This window comes from Suricata suricatta, chromosome 10 (genome assembly GCF_006229205.1).
Source record: "Suricata suricatta isolate VVHF042 chromosome 10, meerkat_22Aug2017_6uvM2_HiC, whole genome shotgun sequence".
NCBI lineage: Eukaryota > Metazoa > Chordata > Mammalia > Carnivora > Herpestidae > Suricata > Suricata suricatta.
The window spans coordinates 26418212-26443311 of NC_043709.1; the positions used below are offsets into that span (position 1 = coordinate 26418212).

General features: G+C 41.1%; 1 protein-coding gene and 1 pseudogene across 1 annotated transcript in view; both read left to right on the forward strand.

The window, feature by feature from the left end:
* Positions 1 to 349: 349 nt before the first annotated feature.
* On the forward strand, positions 350 to 468 carry LOC115305745 (annotated as a pseudogene).
* Positions 469 to 2141: 1673 nt separating this feature from the next.
* Positions 2142 to 25100, forward strand: part of EEA1 (early endosome antigen 1) — a 143824-nt gene continuing 120865 nt past the window's right edge. Inside the window, exon 1 of the mRNA XM_029955444.1 lies at positions 2142 to 2257. Within this exon, the coding sequence (XP_029811304.1) occupies positions 2142 to 2257 (116 nt within the window). The remainder of the gene's footprint in view (positions 2258 to 25100) is intronic.

The following is a 25100-nucleotide window of genomic DNA, read 5'->3' on the forward strand; positions in this document are numbered from 1 at the left end:
GTCTCCAGGCTCCACGCTGTCAGCACAGAGCCTGACGTGGGGCTCATGAACCCCTGAGATCATGACCTGGGCCGAAGTTGGATGCTCAACCAACTGAGCCACCCAGGTGCCCCAATAGTAAAATCTTAAAATCATACTTTTAAAATCAAGAACAAGACCAGAATGCTTGTTGTTGATTCTTCTGTGTAACATTGCAGTGGGGGTCTTATCCAAAGCAATCCACAAGGTCAAGAAATAATGACTGGAAATCATTTTTAAAAATTGTCATTATTCATGAAGGAAAGGACACTCTATAAAGAAAACACAAATATATGTGTTGATTTATTATTGGATATAAAATGGGGTCATTATCTTTTCTTGGCCTTTTGGCTAAGATCAAGTGTAGTATCTGTTCTTATCAGTTTAAAATGGGGTCATTAGATTTCAGTTCAAACCATAAAAGTTTAGTTACATTTTGATACAGCAACTAGAGTCAGAAAACACAACAAAATATATTTAGGAATAATTAAAAAAATTTTTTAACGTTTATTTATTTTTGAGAGAGAGAGTAGAAAGAGAGCAAGCTGAGGAGGAGCAGAGAGAGAGGAAAACACAGAATCCAAAGCAGACTCCAGGCTCCAAGCTGTCAGTACAGAGCCTGACGTGAGGCTCAAACTCACGAACTGTAACATCATGACCTGAGCCGAAGTTGGATGCTTACCTGACTGAGCCACCCAGGTGCCCCTATTTAGGAATAATTTTAACCAAAGATATAGAAGGAAACACTTTTGTAGGAAAGTGTTGACTTTACTGAATGGTATTAAAGCACATCTAAATAAATAGAGAGACAAAACATGTTTATGGATTGAAGGATTCAACAATTTTGACATTTAGTTCTCCCCAAATTGATTAAATCAGTTTTGATTAAAATTTGAATGGGATTTTTTTTGGTAGAATCTGTCAAAATGATTCTAAAATTTGTATGAAGAACAAAGGACCAATACCAGCAAAGTAAAACTAAAACAAAATCAAGCTGATATCAAGACTTACTACAAAGTTGTAGTCATGATAATAATGTGAAACTGGCAAAAGACTCCAAATAGACCATTATAACAAACCACGTTCCCAAATTACATATATGTTTAGGTAAGAACCTGATATCAGACAGAGCAGGAAATGCACAGTAGTGGGAGAGTATAGAAACTATTCAATGAATGGTATGGGCACAATGGTTATCCATAGGGAAAAAATTTTGAAAATTGTTTTTCTAGTTTAGGCCATAAAATCAATTTCAAATGGATGAAGGAGTTAAATGTGAAAAACAAAGCCCTACAACTTTCAGAAGGTAGTCTAATATCTTTATGACATCACCATAGAAAAGGATTTCTAGAACACGTAAGGAGAAATAGTAATAAATTTAAATTTATTAAAATTAAAATTAAGATGTTTATTTATTTAAAAATAAACTAAAGATAATGAAGAGACAAGCCACAATCCAAGAGCAAATATTTATAACACACATGACAGACAAAAATACTAGTATTCAGAATATGGAAAGAATATGGAAAGAGACATCAGTAGGAATTTCACAGAAGAAACTCAAATGTCAAAAAAATAAAAAAGAAAAAAAAAGGAGTACTCAATCTCCCTAAAAAATGCAGACTAGGAGCACCTGGGTGGCTCAATCGGTTGAGCATCTGACTTTGGCTCAGGTCATGATCTCATGGTTCATGAGTTCGAGCCCCACATTGGGCTCTGTGCTGACAGCTCAGAGCCTGGAGCCTGCTTTGGATTCTGTGTCTCCCTCTCTTTCTGTGGCCTTCCCTCACCTGTACTCTGTGTCTCTCTAAAATAAATAAACTTAAAAAGTTTAAAAAAAATGTAGACTAACCCCACACTGATTCTCCTTTGGCCTGACTCTAGATTAGGAAGATTCCAATCCTTTGGGTCCTATGCGCCATCATCTCATGGCAAGCACTGGAATCACCAGGAGGTCATGGTCATGCTGGTATTACGCCTCACCACAGGGTTAGTTGTGACGAAAATTGCCAGGTTACTTTGGGAAAAGTGGTATGAGGCATCATCACCCCTGTGCCCAATTGTCCACCTCTGTGAGCCTTGAAATTGATGAGTGAGCAAAGGTAAAATGCTGCCTCAACAAGATGGGAATTGCTTGTAGTGTTGATTTGGTGCAATTGGGCTACTGCAAAGTTCTGCAGAAGAAAAAGGAGCCACCGCAGCCAGTCGTGGCGAAGACAAACCACCGCCAGCTGAAGAGGTAAAAAAATTTAAGGAAGTGTGTACCTGATGGTGGTCTCAGGACATATCAGAAGGTTCACTACCTGTCACACTTGTGTACACACACGTGCGCGCACACACACATTGAAATGGCATTTCAAAACACTTTATTGTCAAAAAACTAAAACATTTTGTAATATCAAGTGCTTGTAAAGAGGTAGAGCAAAGAGAATGTATTTATCCTGCTAGTGGAAATATAAATAGAAATAACCCTTTTGGAAAATAATTAGGCGTTATCAAGTAAAGTTGTAGATATGCATATGTTAAATCCCAGCAATTCTGCTCCTAAGCATGTATTTTGTAGAAGCTCTTTTCTATGTACATTGTAAGATAAGGACAAGAATGTTCATAGCAGCATTGTTTATAGTAGCAAAATCTTGGGAAAAACTCAAATGTGAACTGATGGAATTACTTTTGTGGTATAGTTACCCAAGGGTATATTGTACAGGAGAAGAAAACTAATAAACTACAACTATGTACATTAGCACGTTGAATCAAAAAACCTTAAGTTAGAGCAAGAAAAACAGCAGGAAACAAGAAGTTAGATATAGTATAATTACATTTATATAGAAGTATAAATCAGACAAAACTAAAAATGTGTGTTTTGTTAAGAAGTACCTACACGTGTATGGTAAATTTTTAAAGAAAAGAAAGGGAATAAGTAAAACTATGTAGTGAGGAAGAGGGCACACAAAAGGACTTCAGGGAATGTGCCTTTACTTTTTTTTAAGTTTTTATTTGTTTAAGCAATCTCTACATCTAACATGGGGTTCAGACTCACAACCCTGAGATTAAGAGTCTCATGCTCTTACACATTTAAAAAAAGAAAAGGAGCAGGGGGACGCCGGGGGGACTCAATTGGTTGAGAATCCAACTTCGGCTGGGGTCATGATCTCTCGGTTCCTGGTTCCTCCGAGTTTGAGCCCCGCCTTGGCATGCTGCTGTCAGCGCAGACCCACCGCGGGGGCGGGGGGGCCCCGGGGGGGGGGGCCCCGGGGCCCCGCGTTGGATCCGCTGCCTCCCTCTCTCTCTGCCCTCCTCCCATGCGCTGTGGCATCCTCTTCCGACTGAGCCAGCCAGGTGCCTCTCCTTTACTTTTTCTTAAAATGTCACATATACATTTTATATACTATCGTGTTGGCAAACTATAGCCCGTGGCTTAAATCTTGCCTGCCCGCCTGTTTTTGTACAGCTACAAACTAAGAATCATTTTTACATTCTTAACTAGTTGGAAAAAAACAAAAGAATATTTACCATGCATGAAAACGATATGAAATCTAAGTGTAGTGTCCACAAAATGAAGTTTTATGGAACACAGGCATGCCCATTTCTTTAGGTATTTTATGGCTGCTTCGCATTGCAACAGCAGAGTCGAATAGTTGACCCAGAGATGGGATGACCTGCAAGTCCTAAAATATTTACTATTTGGCTCTTGACAAACTTCTCCAATCCCTGCTATAAAGCTCATAAATGTAACAATTACAAATAAAATCATACCATAATATATTAACATTTAAAAAGTTATGGGAATTACTGCCTTATTTTAACAGATGCCTCTAGGGTAACTGGGTGGCTCACTTGGTTAAGTGTCCAGCTTCGGCTCAGGTGGTGATCTTACAGTTTACGGGTTCAAGCCCCGCATCAGGCTCTGCTCACAGCTTGGAGCCTGCTTCAGATTCTGTTTCTTCCTCTCTCTCTGTCCCTCCCCAGCTCATGCTCTGTCTCTCTCTCTCACTCAGAAATCAATAAAACATCTTGGACATGAGAGAGGTTAGAGATACTCCTTATTTTTCTACCTCATCATGTGCCATTTCTATTCATGTTTGTGTAGAAAGTTGGGCAGGGACTTTCCTATATCCAAGCACCACTATTAAGGGCTTAGATATAATTTAGGCAACAACTTAGTCTACTTTTTAATTTACTTTGGGCCTATTTACATTTTTTCAGTATTTCCTCTTAAAATAGTTTGTGTTCTTAAAGCCAAAGTGAACCACAACCTTCCTTGATTTTCCTCATTTATTCATTATAGGCATATTTTTGAGCGCCTGTTACGTGCCAGGTACTGTTTTGGGGATTCGGGATACCATAATGTACAAAAGGGGGAAGATACTCTATCTTTATATTCTAATGGAGGGAGTAGACATAAACAAGATAAATATGTAAAATATGGGGGTGCCTGGGTGGCTCAGTCGGTTAAGCCTCCGACCTCGGCTCAGGTTAGATCTCACATTTGTGGGTTCGAGCCCTGCATCAGGCTCTGTGCTGACAGCTAGCTCAGAGCCTGGAGCCTGCTTCTGGTTCTGTGTCTCCTTCTCTCTCTGCCCCTCCCCCTCTCATGCTCTGTCTCTCTCTGTATCAAAAATAAATAAAACATTTAAAAAAACTTTAAATATGTAAAATATGTAATATTATAGTGACAACTGGTAACAATGAATATAAGAGTAGATGGTAAATAATAAAAAACTAGACAGTGATTGATGCAAATAATCCCTAAGTGATAACAATGCAAATAACCTTTGTCCCCTAGAGATGCAAATGATTTGTGTCAGGTAGAAGACTACAACCCAAAGATTAGATTTATTGCCCAGTGGGGCATTAACCGATTTTTATGCAATTTAGTAATCTTATTCCAGCATGTTTCCCCCTCAGTGGCTAGAAATACGTGGTATGTCCTACTCCATTTTGAATCTGGTGTACCATCTTTATGGCTCTCTCATTAATGAGGTGAACAGCTCTTTGGCTCTATATATATGTACTCTAAGCATCATGGGCTTAACATTCTGAAAATTCTATATTATGATATAGAATTGATTTATATAGTTCTGATTTGCCAACTATCTTTAAAAAATTTTTTTAAATGTTTTATTTATTTTTGAGACAGAGAGACAGAGCATGAACAGGGGAGATGCAGAGAGAGAGGGAGACACAGAATTCTTAGCAACTCCAGGCTTTGAGCTGTCAGCACAGAGTCCGATGCAGGGCTCGAATCCATGAACTGTGAGATCATGACCTGAGCTGAAGTTGGACGCTTAATCAACTGAGCCACCCAGGTGCCCTGGCCAGCCATCTCTAATGAGCAAACAAATAACTAAATGTGTGTGTGTGTGTGTGTGTGTGTGTTAAAAAATACAACTAGAAAAAACCTTATGGGTTAATTTTTAATATTCTCATGTTGATGGAATATTAGGCATTAAAAATGGAAATCATGAAGACCATAGAGTCATAAGGGATGAAACGTTCTGAGAATGTTTTTAAAATCTATAGTGTTACGAGGTAAACTGAGGCTATTAAACTTATGTTTATTTGAGCAAAAATCTATTTGAATCTGTCAATGTCAAATGAGAAGTGGTTAGCAGAGCTCTACCAACAGGAGCAGGGACTTTTGTAGATCAGGTGCAGGTGCAGGAGGAAAGTAAAGGAATTCTTTGATTGGCTACAGCTTACGTGTTTGCCTTACTTGGAAAAGTCTATTTGGCTGTTTGTGATTAGCTGCCTTTAGGCTTTGATCTCTTGATCTTGAAGCATTGCAGGTACAGGTTTCGGTTTGCTTGGGTAGGTGCTGAGGCATTAAAGCCGCCTCATCAATGACCTTTTTGTTTAGTTAATTTAACAATAGGTAAATGAATAAAACATTTGAACTTCAAGAATAATATTGCATACCTCACTGATATTTATACCAATCCACTAGATATTCAAGTATTTGAAATCATTACAAGTACAGGCTCTGGAGTTAGATTGCCTGCTTCTGGAGTGCATGGGTGGCTCAGTTGGTTGAGTACCCGACTCTTGATTTTGGCTCAGGTCATGATCCCAGGCCTGTGGGATGGAGTCCCATGTCGGGTTCCACACTGAGCATGGAGCCTGCTTGGGATTCTCTCTCTCTCTCTCTCTCTCTCTCTGACCCTTTCCCCAGCTCATGTGTGCATGCTCTCTCTGTCTCTCTCAAATAAAATATAACAGTAAATAAATAAATAAATAAATAAATAAATAAATAAATAAATAAAGACTGCCTGCCTTCAACCACTGTTCAACCACCTCTCGGTTCAGAAAAGTTATTCATTGATTTATTTATAAAAATGTTTATGTATTTTGAGAGAAAGAGGGAGTGTGTGCACGTGTGCCCACAGGCATGTGCACTGGAGCAAGTGGGGGAAGGTCAGAGGAAGAGGGAGAGAGAATCCTAAGTAGACTCCTTGCTGTCAGCATGAAACCTGATTTGTGGCTCAGTCCCATGAACCTCGAGATCATGACAGGAGCTGTTAACCAACTGAGCCATCAAGGAACCCCTGGAAGAGTTATTTAATCTCTCTTAGTCTTATAGGATTGTTGTGAGGAATAAATGAAATAATGTAAGAAGTTCTGAACAGTGCTAGTAAGTCCTCAGTACAAGTTACCTATAAGTTTTCTGTTGGTTTACTTCGTCCTTGAAAAGTTATGACATACAAAGCGATGTAGAGCAAGTAGGTAACCATTGCCACTTTACATCATTATTTGAAAACAATACACAGAGACTCCTCAGTGGCTCAGTCCCTTGAGTGTTGGACTCTTGATTTTGGCTCAGGTCATCATCCCCAGGTTGTGGGATTGAGCCCTACATTGTACTTCTCACTGAGCATGGAACCTTCTATGGATTCTCTCTCTCTCTCTCTCTCTCTCTCTCCCCCTCTGTCTCCGCCACTCACACACTCTGTCTCTCTCAAATAAAGTAAAATAAAATAAAAACAATACACAGTGTTCACAATGTTTAATAGAATGACATTTCTCAATATTGAAAAATTCTACTTACCAGGGCTCCTTTCAAATCAATATGGATTCTTATTCACCAAAATAGTCCTGTATTTTATCTTCTTTACTTTATAGAATAACAGAACATTTTACCACAACAGTCAAGTGTTGATTTCTAGTCAAATCTATATCTCAACAAATAGTACTTTTTTTGCATGAAAAAGAAACCTCCTAAACTGTTACTTGGGTAAGCAGTTGGCAATACAAGCAATACAAACAAAAGATGTGGCAAACATTTCTTTAGCGTGTTTATGAGTGAACCCACTTCTACCAAATGTTAGCAGTAAATAATTTTCCAAACAACAGAAAAAATACATCCCTGAATTAAAGACAATAAAATGAAACCAAACAAAAATAGATATAGCTCCCTTTAGACTGTTGACACAATGATTCAAGCTGACTTCCTAATCAGGTTCAGCAAATACTATGCAGGCTTGAAAAATAACTCGGTCTTTCCAAGGGTCTTCAACTTTCCAAGTCAGAGCAGAAGATACAACAGATCCCTTGACTCTGTTCTACCTTGTAGTATTTGACACCAAGATTGTCAAAATCTAGGGCCAGAAATCTTGATATACATAACAATACCTTTAACTTTCCATTTTAAAATGACTCCACTAAGTTGGTTACATACTATTTTAGGGGTTTTCTTCAGTCTATAAAAAGATTTAAAGATGGTTTTTGTCAATTATTTCTCATCACAAGATGAAAGTATTTATTATTAGCTTTCAATTTGTTAAAAAAAACAATGGGTTCCAAATAGTCACTTTTGTTAGGCCCTGCCAGGACTTAATACCTAACCTAATGGCAGTTCCAGCCTCTCTGAGGGGTGGACTTTTAATCCAGTCAGCCTGGAATTTCCTAGTCAACACCAGTGAGATAATCTGTAGAATGGGATCCCGGGTCTTCCTCTGGGGGAAGGTAACCTTGCTTGAAGCCTTAACTTCCTTGTCTCGCCCTCCTTCTGCCCATAGAAAGCTTCCATTTGGTACAACTTGTGGAGAGCTCCCTTCTCTTTGCTATGTGGGGTGCTGCCTGCTTCACAAGTCATTGCATAAAGCCAGTTAGATCTTTAAAATTCAACGTACTCAGCTGATTTTTTTTTAAACACAAATTTCATCCTAGGATGTTATAATCCAATTGTGTTATGGGTAGTAGTTTCTTGAGTGAACTGTAGGGGAGGAAAAATAACTTGCCCTTCACCCTCTGAGTTATTGGCTGAGACCCTCTGTAATGAAAGGCAAATGAGGAGAAAAACAAATAGAAGCAGATTAACATGAACCTTATGTACACATGGGAGTTACCAGGGAGAAGTGAGCAATCCTCCCAAGGTGGCCTAAGCCACCAGTTTAAAAATCATCTTCAGGGCACTGGGGTGGCTCAATCAGTTCAGCGTCCAACTCTTGATTTCAGCTCAGGTCACGATCTCACTATGACAGGGAAAACTGGGGTAAAATAGGCAGAGAGGGAAAGGATTAGGACCTGAGGTCCCTGGATGGGGAGAGGCACATATTTTGGAAGCATGCTGGGAATGTCTGACTACAGCAAGCTGCCTCGGGCCTAAGGTCCCTCCTAAGAATGTAACAGACCCTGCCTACTCCCCCTCAGGTTCCCCTCAGGAATTTGACCATCAAAAGACCTAGTTAAACCATAACACAGCAGGTTACATGAGAGATAGTGTGACCAGTCTGACTCCTCACACAGTGGAATGGGGCCAATCAGGAACGGACGAGCCAGCACCTAGAGTTGTCAAGCCAGTAAGAGTGGGACCTGAGAAGGAACGAGGGAAGGACCCTTGCCTGTGGTCCTGGGGCATTCACTTTCAGATGTCCCCTCTCTGTAAAGAGAACTTTCCTGCTATTCTTCCCTTCTAATCTTATACTCTAATATACTTTTGCCTGCTGCTCATTTTATTTTGTATCCACCTCTTCATTCCTAGAAGTGGCAAGACAGTGAACCCTGGGTACCTAGGTAAAAAATCCTGCAACATCACGGTTGTGGGATCTCCATGCCCTGAGTGGAGCTGCTTCAGATTCTCTCTCTCTTTATCCCTCTGCCCTCCTCCGGTCGCCCAGTCTTTCTCTCTCTCTCAAAACAAAACAAAACAATGCAAAGCAAAGCAAAGCAAAACAAAAAAACCCCATCTTCAGCTAAAAATGAAGGAAAAATGGAACATGTGTTGGTTACTGGGGGATTGTGAGAATTAAGGGAGATGATTCATTTTCAGAAATACTAAATAAAAGCTGTGCTGTCTAGTTAACAGGAGGTTTACAACCTATTGAAAAGATTTACGAACCCCTCCTCACAATGGAGTCCAAAGCACTTAGATACTTCACTTCCTGATTCTTCTCCTCTCCTTTTTGAGGGCTTATTTTGTCGGCTTTGCAATGAGCATGCACCAAAAGAACAAAGAGAGGAGGGACGTAAAGGCTTTGCATCACCTTCGGGAATGTACATTTGCTCCATTCAGACTACTTTTTGCCTTACATGGGTATAGGTGTCTACTGAATTAATGCTGTAACCTCTACTACTCAGCCAATGAGGAACCAGGGAAAGCACTTGCATGCTAGGAGGTAAATTGTCTGCGGTAATTGCCCTGCCTGTGCCTGTCCATCAGACACTTGCTTTCGCAAGAACGTTGAATAAACTTTGCTTCACTGTGCTCCAAGTCTCTGTGTCTATTCTTTGATTGGGTCAGTGGGCTTACTTCTCACTGGGTCGGGGAGGGAAGCCAGTTCTGGCAGTTAACCAGGAAAAGCCATATTCCCTCTTACAAATAGAGGCTTCTTTACAAAATGATAACTTGTATCCTTTTATTCACAGATGCTCCATCACTGCTTTCTTCTCCTCCTCCTCCTCCTCCTCTTCCTCCTCCTCCTTCTTCTTCTCCTTCTTCTTCCTCTTCTTCAGTTTATTTATTTTTGAGAGAGACAGACACAACGTAAGTGAGGGAGGGGTAGAGAGAGAGGGAGACACAAATCCCAAGCAGGCACCCCACTGCCAGCACAGAGCCCCATGTGGGGCTTGAACTCATGAACCGTGAGATCATGACCTGAGCAGAAACCAAGATTCCAACACTTAACCAACTGAGCCACCCGGGTTGGCTCTGCATTTGGCCATTTCTCAAAATAATCAGCTCTAAAAAATCCTTCTACCAAAGAGGCATATTTTGGGGTGATATATTCTGCTATCCATCAGAACAAAATTCTCATCTGGATTTCAAGTGAATTGGGCAAATGAATCATTGCTTTTGAAGGCCCCACCATGCTCCACACCTTAAGAAAGATGTATTAGGTTGAAGGGGATCAGAATATGCCACGTGGGCATATTGATTATTTTGAGCAATTGAGAAATAGCAGAAAGAACCAGAAATAAATTTCTGGGCCTGAGATGGAGCTGCTTCTGTATGGGACAGGGAGGGGCAGGGACTGCCACGTAAGGAAATCAAAGCCACTTTTCGGTGGGCGCCTGACCAGAAACCTAGTGTACCCAGTCAACCAATCGCTTAACGCCAAGGCAATATGGGCCTTCTCTCTGAAATTGATGATGTGGCCCACCAATCAGATATTTTCTTTTTTTTAATAAATGAATTAAAAACTTTACATGTTTATTTTTGAGAGAGACAGAGAAAGAGCATGAGTGGGAGAGGGGCAGAGAGAGGGAGACACAGATCCAAAACAGGCTCCAGGCTCTGAGCTGTCAGCACACAGTCCAACATGGGGATCAAACTCACTAACCTCGAGATCATGACCTGAGCTGAAGTCAGAAAGTTGAACCGACTGAGCCACCCAGGCACTCCAGACAGTTTCTATTTGTCTCTTCCTTGTTCTTTATTCTTTATCCTGCAAAGCCTCTTGTCTTTTGCTCCATTTTGCCTGTCCACTTAATAAAAAGTTAAATAAAGTTTGTTTATATAACCTGAATTGTCTGTTACATTTTATTTTTAAGTCTATTTATTTATTTCGAGGGAGAGAGAAAAAGCTCAAGCAGAGGAGGGGCAGAGAGAGATGGAGAGAATCTTAAGCCGACTTCACGCTGTCAGCACAGAGCCCAACGTGGGGCTCCAATTCACGAACTTTGAGATCATGGCCTGAACTGAAATCAAGAGTTGAACACTTAGCCAACCAACTTAGCCACCCAGGTGCCCTAACTTAAATTGTCTTCTTAAATTATCTTTTTTTTTTTTTTAAGATTTTTAATGTTTTTAAAGTAATGTCTACACCCAACACGGGGCTTGAACTCACAACACAAGATCAAGAGTTGCACACTTCACTGACTGAGTCAGTCAGGCTCCCCTTAAATCATCTTTTTAACAGAGTTCTGGGCCCTCTCTCTTTCTGCCTAAAGCAGGTTATAAAATCCCCTCCCTGTACCAGCTCAGGAAAGCTATCCTTACTACTGGTTAAAAGATAAACTGAGGCATATTAAAATTTTTAAGAGTTTATTTGAGCAAAGCTTATTAGAATCAGTCAGTGCATTCTATCCACGTAGCCACGGGCAAGACTTATGTTTCCTACTGGTGGGGAGCACGAATTCCTGTCCCCTTCAAGAGACTTCTAGCTGGACTAAGAATCAAATTGGCATGAGACAGATTAACAGGACAAAATCAAACTTAAAATCTTTATATATGGGAAAACTACACAGTCAGAAATTCCAAAGACAGTCGGGCAAGTGAGGTATGTTTGAGGAGGGGTAGGGGTCTTGGACTTCAAAGGGAAGGACTGCAATTCACAGGAAGGCGAGAAGGAGTAAATGTTTGGTAAACAAATGTTTGCCTGGCCTATAGAAGGGTCACTCACAAAGAATTTATCTCTACTAATGACCCTTATTCTGGAAAAGACCTCCAGTATAGATTCTTCTAAGTGATTAAAGGAGGGGTAAAAGTTTCACTGAGCCCTCAGGGTCTTGACTGCCTTCAGCTCAAAATAATCCACATGCTGAAGTGGCCTATCTTGGGGCAGCCTGCCCGTGGCCCATACACTAGTCACTTTCCCACCATTTATCTGCGGAGAAACCTAAACTCTTTTCCCTTTGTGTAGTCCCTTCTCAAAGTCACCCATTGTTAAAATGACATATGAGCCTGAAAATCCAACCACCTCTTTGGGTTTTCCTCTTTCTCTTCTTCCTGTTTCTCCTCTTCCTCTTCCTCCTCCTCTACCTCTTCCTCCTTGTCTTCTTGTCTTTTTCTTTCATGAAGCCCCTATGCACATATAAATATTAACATCACTACAAACTTCTGCCTTTTCTCCTGTTAATCTGTATTTTGTTATTTTACCTTACATATCCCCAGGTACTTAAGGTGAGAAAGTAGAGGAAATGTTTTCTCAAAATAAATAGATAATATTAAAAAAGAAGAAGAAGAAAGGTGCATGGGTGGCTCAGTTAGTTAAACATCTGACTCTTGATTTGGGCTCAGGCCATTATCTCACGGTTGGTGAGATGGAGCCCAGTGTTGGGCTCTGTGCTGACAGCACCTAGCTTGCTTGGGATTCTCTCTCTCTCTCTCTCTCTCTCTCTCTCTCTGCTCCTCCTCCCACCCCTGCTTTCTCCCTCATTCTCTCTCTCTTTCAAACTAAATAAATAAATATTTTAAAAAAGAGAGAGAAGGGAGAGGAAAAGTTTTTCCTTCTCCACAGGGTAAAAAGGAGAGAAAGAGACTGTATTTTCCCAAAGTTGTCTTTAATCTTCTCACCAGATTAATTTGTTTGCTTGTCCATTTTATATATTGACTGAAATCTGACAAATGAAATACATTTTTGCATCTCATTTTTTAGTCGACTAACCTGTAAAGAGCATGGTCCTTAAAGCATTTTAAAAAAGCATACCATGTGTTTTTTATGTAATCTTGCAAATGCTGATATTAAATATATGTAAAAGTGATAGCATGAATGAGGTGATTGCCCTGAATTGTAAGGTAGATTTTTTTCTCCCATAACAAAGAAAAGAGGTTTTTTTTTTCTTCTTCTTCTTCTTCTTTTTTTTTTTTGAAGTACAGATAGATACAGAGGAAGAAGAGAAAGTGTATGCGGAAGAGCTCTTCTTCCATCAAGAATTTTTTTTACACAATAATAATTTAACTATTAATAATATTAATATTAAATAAAGTAGCTTTATTATGTCTCATCCCTTACTCATCCCACCTTTTCTGTGGCAAGGCATTTTCAGATTAGTATATTACGAAGGACCATTTGAGTCCTGACAATAATATTCTACTTTAGATTTTCAGACTATTCTAAAGGAATTCATAGTCTTAAGCAATGTAGTGTTTGAAATAGATGGCCTCTAGAATCTTCTAGCATTGAGTTTCTATCAAATCATAGGGAGAGATGGAAGGGAGGTAGGTCTAAATTCTATACAACTCATCATTCTAATTATGCAGCCTGGGGAAAGCAATGGGCTGTCAAGAGACCTCGGGAAGTTCATTTACATTGGCAAATTTGCTGTGATACCACCTCTGAATCTTTGCTTTGCAGGCTCAAAATTTGAACTTTTGTCAGCATATTGAAAGTAAAGTTTTCTCTTGGCAAACTCATATTATCCAAGCTCACCAAGACTGAAAAGTCATTTTATTAATTTACAATGGGCAATAAAATATTCATGCAGATTGTTATACTTGCATCAACAGAACTGGTGCATTTATTCTTTACCGACAAAACTGCCTGGGAAGCCAATTATCATTGAAAAATTGAGGGGGAGGAAGGGTCTGTATTCAGAACAAGAGAAGGCAGTTGAAGGTCGTACCTTAGGGACAGACTTGTCCAGTAGCCTAGAGTGTTTTGAAACTGCCAAGGTCTCTTTTCCCACATAATAGGATTGAGTACAAAATTAGGGTGCACGTAGGTTGTGTAGCTTAGTCAGGGGTGGGTGGTGGCAGTAAGAGTTGGGCATGAGTAGGAACTGGACAAAGGGAGGATGAATGTAGGGAACATTTCACGCATATGTAATGACCAAGAGTAAGGGAAAGACCGGTGAACCAGGAAACTGGAATAGTCCAGCATGCCTGAGTTGTATAGTGCAAAGAAAATAATGTCAAGAGTAAGAACTCAGGAGTAGCTCGAGCAAGAGCGTGTGATGGCCTTGTAAGCCACAGGAAGGGATTTGAATCTTTGTCCTCAAAATCATGGGGAACTCATGAGAACTTTTAAGCAAGGGAGTAATGATGATCCAATTTGTGCTTTAGAGAGATCACCCCAGCAGCCCTATAGAGAATGAATTAGAAGAATGCAAGACCAAAAACAGATGAGTTGGCATCTCAGGTTAGAATGGAATGACTTGAAAAATGGGATGAGGCGAGATAGAATTTGCAGGAGTGGGGAGGGGCCTGTGTGGCTCAGGGTTAAAATACCCGGCTCTGGATTTTGGCTCAGGTCATGATTTCCAGGCTAATGAGATGGAGCCTTGCGTGGGGCTCTGGGCTGGCAGCATGGAGCCCACTTGGGATTCTCCCTCTCCCTCTCTCTCTGCCCCTCTCCCACTCATACTCTCTGTCTCTCTCAAAATAAATAAATAAACATTAAAAAAAAGAATTTGCAGGAGTGGGTGATTCATTGAATATGGACAAAAGTGAAAAGGGAACAAAGAGGCCACAGGAAATTGGATGAAATTGTGAGCAGAAGAGGCAGATGATGAGTCCGTTTGGAGTTTAGACATTTTGAGTTGAGCTTGAGGGTTCTGTCAATTGAAGAGGATTTGCTCAGTAGTCTGTTAAACATTTAAGCTTCATATTTAGAGGAGAGAGCCAGACTGCAGACTTGGAAATCACCAGTAAATAAATAGTAGGTAATAGGAACCATGAGAATGTCTGGTGACCCACTGAGAAGATATAGGAGGTAGGTAATAATAACAATACTAGTCACCTTTCTGTGTACCTTCCGGCAGCATCCAGAATCGAGTAGTTCATGACATGATTTTCTAAACAAGGCAGCCTTTTGAAGACTTATTGAGCTAACAATCACATAAAACAAAAACATTCCACTTGTGTTTGTTAAATAGCTTTAAGGTAGCCTCAGAAATCACAAAGCAATGATTCATTTGGAGCAAGTCACTAAGTCCCGCTCACCTTCAAGGGAAGAATGAGAGCCTACCTTTTGGTGGGAGGAGTGTCAAATAATTTGCAGATAATTTTAAAATCACTATAGTCAGAGAAAACAGAGGCTGCATGTTTTGAATTTAAAAATTTTAAAATGCTTTTTAATTTATTTTTTTGAAAGACAGAGAGAGAGAGAGAGTGCAAGCAGGGGAGGGTCAGAGAGAGAGGGAGACAGAATCTGAAGCAGGCTCCAGGCTCTGAGCTGTCAGCACAGAGCCCGATGCGGGACTTGAACCCAGGAACCGTGAGATCATGACCTGAGCTGAAGCCGGACACCCAACCGACTGAGCCACCCAGACACCCCTACATGTTTTAGAGGCGTTACCCAGTAAGTTTCCTATGACTAAGTGGCTTGAAATTAAATCCTTCCTTCCTTCCTTCCTTCCTTCCTTCCTTCCTTCCTTCCTTCCTTCCCTCCATTCACCTTTCAAAACTCATTTATAGATATTGGCTACCGTCTTGTCACAATCAAAAAATTCCAAATTCAATGCGCATATCTTTCATTAAAAATGTTTTAAACAAGGCAAATTTACTATCTTATGGTTGTAGAGGCAAGACGTCTGCAATCACTTTTACTAGACTTAAGTCAAAGGTGTCTTTAGGGATTGGCTCCCTCTGGAAACTCAAGAAGAATATGTCTCCCTATGTTTTCCAGCTTCTGGAGCCTGGCTGTTCTCCTTGGCTCATGGCCCCTTCCTCACATCATTCCAAGACAAGGAAACTGAAGGGACTCTGTGAAAAAAAAAAGCTGTTTCCCTCCCTCCTTTTTCTGCTTCTATTCTACCTAGGACTTCCACCCCTGCCTTAATGTAAGTCCTCCTTTTTTTCTTTCTTTGTTTCTTTTTCTTTTTATTTTTTATTTATTTATTTATTTATTTATTGTCCTCCTGCAGGTCAAGGAGTTAAAAATTTCTTTGGAGTCTTCCAGCCCAACAGTTGAACACTCTAGGGAGTGACCAGCTGAGATCATGGTGCACATTTTCCAAGACCCCTGGCACCAGAGCATAAGTGCCATGTGGGGGACACTTGGGTGACAACTTGTTTGATCAGGTCTTGGATGTCTGTGAGGCCATGTAACCCAGATCATCATCCTCAGTAAAAGCCCTGGACCCCAGGCAAAGACGACATTTATTCTCCTTTCTCTTCTGAGACTCCCAGACATTCGTTCTCTCTATATCTGCTCTCTCTCTAGGTCCTCAATAAACTCTGCTCTCACTTCCTGCTGGCTCACATTTGATGTCGACCCTGCATGTAGCCAAGAACCCCTTTGGCTGGTCCTGCGGGACCGTCTCTGGGTCCTTGGACCCAGCTTGCTGGCATCAATTCCAACTCCTTATTTCCATGTCACACCTCCACATCCTCCTCTGTCTCAAATCTCTCTTTTTATTTTTTGATTGTGGTAAAAGGTCCCTACCACAAAATTTAGCATTTTAATTATTTTTAAGTGGACCATCTAGGGGCATAAAATACATTCACATTATTGGATAACCATTCTCACCATCTATTTCCAGAATTTTTAAATTGAAAAGAGTTTTAAAATGTTAACCATTATTTTTTTTTTTTTTGAGAGAGAGAGAGATAGTACAAGCAGGTGAAGGGCAGAGAGAGAGGGAGAGAGAGAATCCCAAGCAGGCTCTATGCCCAGCACAGAGCCTGACAAGGAGCTGGATCTCACAACCATGAGATCATGACCTGAGCTGAAAGCAAGAGTGGGATGCTTAACCGACTGAGTTACCCAGGCGCCCTGACCATTAGTTTTATTATTACCTTCAATGGAAAGAACCAGAGCTTTGTAGGCATGAGGTTTCCAACTTCTTCTCCTCAGGAACTCACCTACAATATTTAGATAGAGTTGTAGACAGCATAGACAAGGTGTCTAGAACTCGGCCAGGCTCTTTGCTTTTAATAGTTTCCATCTAGTATATATGGACATACATATAGAATCCAGTTTATTTTCTTTTTTTTAAGTTTTAAAAATTTTTTATTTTGAGAGAGAGAGAGAGTGCATGCAAGTGAGCAGAATGAGGGAGGGGGCAGAGAGAGAGAGAGAGGTAGAGAGAGAGAGAGAGAGACAACCCAAGCAGACTCCATGCTGTCAGCACAGGGCCAGACATGGGGCTCAATCCCATAAAATGTGAAATCATGAGCTGAGCTGAATCAGGCTGAAATTGGATGCTTAACCAACTTAGCCACCCGGGGGGCCCCAAATCCAGTCTATTTTCTAACACTTCTCCAGAGGGAAGATAGCTTGACTCTTATTAACATGAGATCTTATCTGCAGGGCTTCCCCAGGCGGAACTTGATCCACTCACTACATCCACAGGCTCCCTTGCTCCTTGGCTCCCTGTTTGGCTGGACCCTAGGGAAGCACCTGTGGGAAACCCCGAAGGCAGAAGGGAGAGGCCAGGCACACGTCCTCAGTACCCTCCCTTTCATGTCTAAGTGTTATCTAAATATTCCTTTACTCAAGGTCACAGCTCCTGTCCTGCCAATGCCACTCTGTTGCATAGTTCTCCTTGAGTTCTGGTGACAGCCTCCTGCTCTTGTCCCTTTAGGCTCTAGTCCAACTAGATCTGTGGTAACTCCTGTTGCTAATGTAGCTGTGCTTTCCCATTTTTTACTGGTTTTCTTCACCTCTGAGCATACCCATTTAAACAGTTCCCTCCTCCAAAATATTTTCTAAATTTTTTAATGTTTATTTATTTTTGAGAAAGAGAGAGATAGAGCATGAGGAGCGGAGGGGCAGAGAGAGAAGGCCAAAGAATCCAAAGCAGGCTCCAGGCTCTGAGCTGTCAGCACAGAGCCAGACGCAGGGCTGGAACTCGTGAACTGCGAGATCATGACCTGAGCCGAAGTTGGTTGCCCAACCAACTGAGCCACCCAGACGCCCTCAAAATATTTTCAATTATACTTTCTTCTGGGCCCCTGATTGATACTTTCTTTTTTTTCTTTTCTTTTTTATTTTGTAACAAACCTTACTCAGAATTCTATTGTGGAAAACAGATAATAAAAGTGAAGCTGCAGCAGTTGATGCAAGGATGAATAATACAGGGCTCAGCTGCTTGCTTCTCCCCATCCACCGAGGCGACCTCTGAGAGCTTCGGGTTTGGAGGGACACACTTAGAAAAACACTGGACTCAGAAAACCCAAGGAAATGCAAGCCCAGACCAATGCTTGGATGGTGTCTCTCTACCGAACTCATTAAATAAATTCACCTGCGCACGTGCACACACACACACATACACACACACTTTGGAAGCATGTGAGAACACAGCCTTAGATATTGGTTCCATTTCCACATCTGCACCGTCTCTTCTAGTAGTCCACATGCCTTACTTATGATATTGGGTTGGCCCTTTCAGCTCTAGGGTCCACAAGTTGGTTTCTCAGGTTGAAGGTTCATAATGATGATTTGGGGGTGGCTCAATTGGTGAAGTGTCTGACTCTTGATTTTGGCTCAGGTCATCATCTCACAGTTTGTGGGTTCCAGCTCTGTGGTTTCGGGCTTTGTGCTGACAGCTCAGAGCCTGTGTGGGCTTCTCTCTCTCCCTAGCTCTGCCCCTCTCTCTCAAAAATATATAAATAATTTTTTAAAGTGATTATTTAGATTTGGCTCAACATCAATTTCACTTTGATTTACTAGTGAGTTTCTTTTTCCAAATAGGCAATGTAGAGAGTAATCACAAAAGAAAATGAGTTATCCTAGCTCGCCACTGCTTGCTTCATTCCCAAAATGTGTGGTTTTGGAAAACCCATGTGAATGAGAAGTCTGCCAGACTTCAGAGGTCCCATTCATGCATGTGGGATTGGATGACCCATCTCGGCACTCAGGAGCTCTGCCCTGTTATCATAGACGGGGTTTTGTTGTGCTCCCTCTACACGGTCCCCCAGTGTTCTGTTCTCCACGAACATTGGTGTATCCAGCCGTGGTCTATCACATATATATTAAGGGTATCATTTTTATTACATCTTAAAATATAACTATGATTTTGGATCATTCCTCAACCTACCTCCAAAGAAATTCAGTGGTGACCTGATCCTTTTTTTGAGGTTAATGAAGTAGAGTATGGAAAAAACCAATAGAGACTTCTGGAGAATTCATGTATCTCCCCATGCTTTGGAAGTCCTTGCCTCTGCCTCCCTCCTCATGGTGTCCTCAAGGGCTAAAAGAAGCACAACTTGATAGTAGGCTTCACTTGGTTCAGTGCTGCTAATATAATTTGTTAAAATTGAACAATTCAGTTAAGTTGGAAAAAAATCTACTTGATGGCAAATAGCCAGCTAGTAGTCCTGGGTATATTCCTTTGAATTTCTGAACTATTTTTGTCTTACATATACAAAGCCATCACCTGCACTTTGTTTATCGTGTTGTGAATTTTCATGGATTTGCTTTGCTTTTAATTGCAAGTGAATTATTTGGTTGTCACATGTTAAATTAACAAGAAGAAAAATGTTCTAATTCACAGAGGGTCAAGAATAGGTTGTTTCACAGAAACATTGGGAAATTTTCAAGAGTCAAGCAACATACATACATATTAAATGAAAAGAAAAAAGATAACCAAATAGGATCAAAAGATTATTGGGAATTGTTCTCAAGATTGTTGGATTTGGACCATATCTTCACAAGTAGGAAGATACTAGTTTGAGGTACCTTGTAAGGCAACCGTTACAAGAATAATTATATACCCTTCTATCTTAGTTTGTAACTAACAAACTACAGTAACAAAACTCTACAGAGCAAGTGCCAGAAATGTATTGCTCACAGTTCTGGAGGCTGGAAATCTGAGATGAGGGTGCCAGCATGGTTGGCCAAAGGCCATCTTTTGGATTGCAGACATCTTGGATCTTCACATGGAAGAAGGGACTAGAGAACTCTATGGTTTCTTTTATAAGAACACTAAGCTCATTCATTAGGCCTCCATCTTCATGACCTAATTACCTCCCCAAATCTCCACCTACTTCTTCTATCACCTTTGGGGTTTAGGATACAACATATGAATTTGGGGTGGGGGCACAAACATTCAAACCATAGCCCCTTTCCTTCCTTCTTTCTTTCCTCCCTTCTTCCCTCCCCCCTTCCTTCCTTCCTCTTGTTTTTTCTTCTCCCTTCCTTTCTTCTCTTTTCCTTTTCTCCCTTCCTTCCTTCAATCTTTCCTCCTTTCCATCTTTCTTTTCTTTCCTCCCTCCTTCTTCAACAAATATTTATTGAGCACTGTTAAAATTATTGAGGGTTCAAGAGTGAACAAGTGTCAAGGTCCTCAGACTCAGGGAACTTACATTCTTTGGGGAGACATAAACAGACAAACGAGAAAAGTCAGAAATGATAGTTTTCTCTGCTGTGCAGAGAATTAAAATGGGTTATGTGATAGACTGGAGACCACCTTAGAATAAGTGATCCTTGATAATATCTCTGAAGAGGTGACTTTTTTTTAAGTTAAAAAAAATTTTTTTTTAGTATTCTCTACACCCAACATGGGGCTTGAACTTATAACCTGAGATCAAGAGTCACATGCTCTTCTGACTGAGCCAGCCAGAAGCCCCTGAAGAGGTGACTTTTAAGATGCAATATGAATGCTATGAAGTTATCCATAAAATCTCAGGGAACAACATTTCCTAAATAGGAGCACGTTGGTACAAAGGCAGGAATGACATTTGCACACTTGAAGAATAAAAGTTCAAAGAGTCTGGGGCTTAGTAAACCAAGGGGAGAGTGTTATAAACAGAATGCAGAGAAGTGGGCAGGTCCAGATGGACCGAGTGTGTGAGCCGGGATTAAATATTTGGATTTTATTGTGGCTGTAATTGAAAGCTTCAATGAAGGAGGACAGTGACATTATTTGACTTGCATTCTAAAAAGTTGTTCCTCGTTGCTCTGTAGTTTAAGATGGTAGGGAAGCCAAAGTAAAAACAGAGAGACTGACCAGGAAGCTCTTATAGTGGTCTGGACAGGAGATGAAGGTGCTATGGACTAGGGTGATAATGGAAAGAAGTGGCAGATTTAGGATTCGCTTTGGAGATAGACCTGTTGGGATTTTCTTTCAGATGAATTGGCTGGAGGAAGGGGAAGTGATAACATAAAGAGAGAAATCAAACTTCAAGATTTTTGGTTTGATCCACCTAAGTTCCTGGTAGAGGTATATAGGAAGACAAGAAAACTGGCAGAGAAGCATTTTGAAAATAAAAATGAAACAGTTTTGTTTGGGTCATGTTAAGTCTGAGATGCTCATTAGACTTCCAAGGAGAACTATGTAGATGGTTTGTTGCAGAGATCTGGAAATCAGGGGAGAGGTCAGTGCAGGAGATATAGACTCAGGTCTTGGGCAGACAGATGAAATTTAAAGATAGGAGACAGGTTGAGATCACTTGTAGGCTCGGGGCTGGGGTGGGCAGGTAAAAGGAGGGATCCTAGAGCAGAGAATGGACACTCTAATATTAAGTTATGCAGTAGAGAAGTCAAAGGAGTCTGAGGAATGGTCATTGAGGAGAAAAGCCAGAAAGTGTATTGTCAAGGAAGCCAAGAGAATGGAATGATTTAAGGAGAGAGTAGTTCATTGTTCTCAATGTCAGTAACAGTCAAAGTCAAAGCAATAAAGTTGTCTGTGGATTGGGCAACAGGTAGGTCAATAGCATTAACATGAGTAGTCTTATTGGAGTAGGTGAGAAGGAGGCTTGACTGGAGTGAATTAAGATGAAAATGCAAGGTAAGACAGTGAAACCTCCATAGGTGTGAAAGCCATTGTGGACAAAGGAAGACCAGAGAAGAGAAAGAAGATGGGGGAAGGGTAGCAAGACTGCAGCCCAATCATGTTGAGTGGCTCTCTGAGCTCTGTGGCTATTTTATTTAAGTTTATTTTGAGAGAAGGGGAGTACAGAGAGGGGCAGAGAGAAAGAATCCCAAGCAGGCTCCCAGCTATAAGCACAGAGCCCAGAGCCTGACTCAGGGCTGGATCTCAGGAACTGTGAGGTCATGACCTGAGCCCAAATCAAGAGTTGGATGCTCAGGGAGCCTGGGTGGCTCAGTCAGTTAAGCGTCAGCTTCAGCTCAGGTCATGATCTCATGGTATGTGGGTTCGAGCCCCATGTCGGGCTCTGTGCTGACAGCTACTTCAGAGCCTGGAGGCTGCTTCAGATTCTGTGTCTCCTTGTCTCTCTGACCCTCCACTGCTCGCACTGTCTCTCTGTCTCTCAAAAAAAACAATAAATAAAGAGTCAGATGCTCAGAGTTGGATGCTCAACAAACTGAGCCACCCAGCACCCCTGAGCTCTGTGGCTATTAATGTAAAATGAGCACAATAGCCCCAGCGGTACATGTGTACTTGTAATGATATTTGGGTGCTCCTTTGCAGCACCCACCCAGTGGCTGGAGGGGTGGGTTTGGGTACTGCTAGATGAAAACAATGGAGGAAGTAGAGGGAGGTGAAGATGTTAAGCATATTTATAAGGGAGAGGGATGGCTATGAAGTTGGATCATGGCTTTAAGTTAGGTTTTGAAAGGAGCGCCTGGGTGGCTCAGTCAGTTGAGCATTTGGCTTCGGCTCAGGTCATGATCTTGCAGTTTGTAGGTTCAAGCCCCGTGTCAGGCTCTGTGCTGACAGCTAGCTCAGAGCTTGGAGCCTGTCTTCACATTTTTGCCTCCCTCTCTCTCTGACCCTCCCCTGCTCATACTGTCTCTCTCTTTCTCTCAAAAATAAATAAAACATTAAAAAATTTATAAGTTAGGTTTTGATGGAAATGAGGATGCTAGGGAAAGGTTGATAGTAAGAGAGAGAAGGCAATGCAGTGGAGGTTTCGATGGCGTCAAAGAATTAATGAAATATTAATGTAAGACAGCTGAACAGATAGGGATTAGTAGCCAGACAGCGTAAGCAGTTATGGGTGGGAAGATGCTAAATTAGTGAAGGGTATTCTTACACTATTATGTCTCACCCAGGGTTTATTTACTTTTGAGCACTTAAGGTCTCCAGTGTATTATTCCAGTCATGTCATAAGGTGCAGGGGAGCACACACACTTTTGAATAATCTGTCTAGCTAAGCAGATGAGTCTCTTACATTATTATTACATTAATTACATAATAATTATATCATATTAATTATATATTATTACATTAACTATATATTATAATATTGGTATGTTCCACAGAAGGGGTGCCTGTCTAGCTCAGTCAGAATTGTGTGCGACTCTTGATCTCTGGATTGTGAGTTCAAGCCCCATGTTGGGTGTAGAGATTACCAAAAAGAAAAAAAAAAATTCCACAGAATTCCAGTGTAGAAGCCCCAGCATGTGACATTAAGAAGTAGCTTTACACTAAATACATTTTTGAAAAATAAACAAAAAAAGAGAAACAAATGTCACTTAAAAAAACCTGTTTCCTTTCTCTACTTACAACCTTTTTTTTAAAGATTTTTCATTTTTAATTTTAAGTAATCTTGACACCCAACATGGAGCTCGAACCCACAACTCCGAGATCAAGAGTCACACACTCTACTGACTGACTCAGTCAGGAACCCCTACTTCTAACACTTCTAACACCTAATGTGTGGGGTTTTATTCCACACCAAGTGATTTTGCCATCTCTCTGGATCCCAGCTGGTGTCCTACAATGTAATTCAATTCCGCTCTTTTCTATGCTGTTTTCAAGCTCAGCAATTAATTTCATGAGTATTGTTCTAAATTCTTGGTCAGTTATGTTGCTTATATCTGTTTTGACCAATTCTTTAGCTGTCACTTCTTCCTGGAATTTATTTTGAGGAGAGTTCTTCCGTTTTGTCATTTTGGCTAGCTTTCTGTGTCTTGTAAGTTTTAAAAGCTTGTTATGCACTCTGCACCCGTGAGTATTGCTATATTAAAGGAGGCTCATAGACTGTCCAGAACCTGTCCATTCAAGAAGTGTTCTTTTAGAGGTGTCCCTTGGTCGCTTTTGTTGTGCCTTTGCTTATTTTATTTCCCTACTTGTAGTGATATTTGGGACTCACTACCATTTGTACTTTGGTATGTTTCTTGAGATAGTCCTATGAGGCTGTCTTCTTAGTGGACTCCATCTCTTTTCCTCCAGGACTCCTGTGGTTCAGAGTCCGTTGGCTACAGCCCTTCTTTGTTTGAGAGATGCAGGCAGGAAGTATAGAACTACTACTACTACTATTTCTCTGCCATCTTGGCCCCAAGAGACAATTCAATTTTGATACTAACTACCTGGAACCTGGGCAGACCCTCCAGGTTCAGGGCTCAGTCCCACAAGATTGCCCCCCACTTCAGACACCAGTCACAAGTCTCAGGTTGTCACCTTAACTTTGGACCAGTTGGGTATAAATTGGGGGGGTGTCCCACAACACCCTCCTCAGGTTTGATAACTTGCTATAACAGCTCACTAAACTCAGGGAAACACTTTACCTACCAATTCTGGTTTCTTATAAAAGATGCCACTCAGGGACAGCCAAATGGAAGGGATTCCTAGGACAAGATGTGGGGGAAGGGTGACGGGTTCCCTGTTCTCTGGGCAAATCATTCTTCTAGTACCTTGATGTGTTCACTAACCTGGAAGATCTCAAACCTCAGGGCTTAGGATCTTTACAGAGGTTCTATTACATAGCCATAGTTGACTAAATCAATGGCCATTAGTGATTAACTCTTTCAGTCCCTCTTCCCTGCAGGAGGTGGGGGCGGGGATGATGGGCCTGAAAAATTTCAACTTTCTAATCATATCTTGATCTTTCTGGAGATTAGTCCCATTAGAAAGCTATCTAGGGACCTCCAACCACCAGTCATCTCATTAGCACACAAAAAGACACTCATGGGGCACCTGGGTGACTCATTCTGTTGAGCATCCATCCAACTCTTGATTTGGCTCAGGTCATGATTCCAGGGTCCTGGAACTGGGTCCTGTGAGCTGAGCAGGCTCAGCATTCCACGCTGATTCTCTCTCTCTCTCTCTCTCTCTCTCTCTCTCTCTCTCTC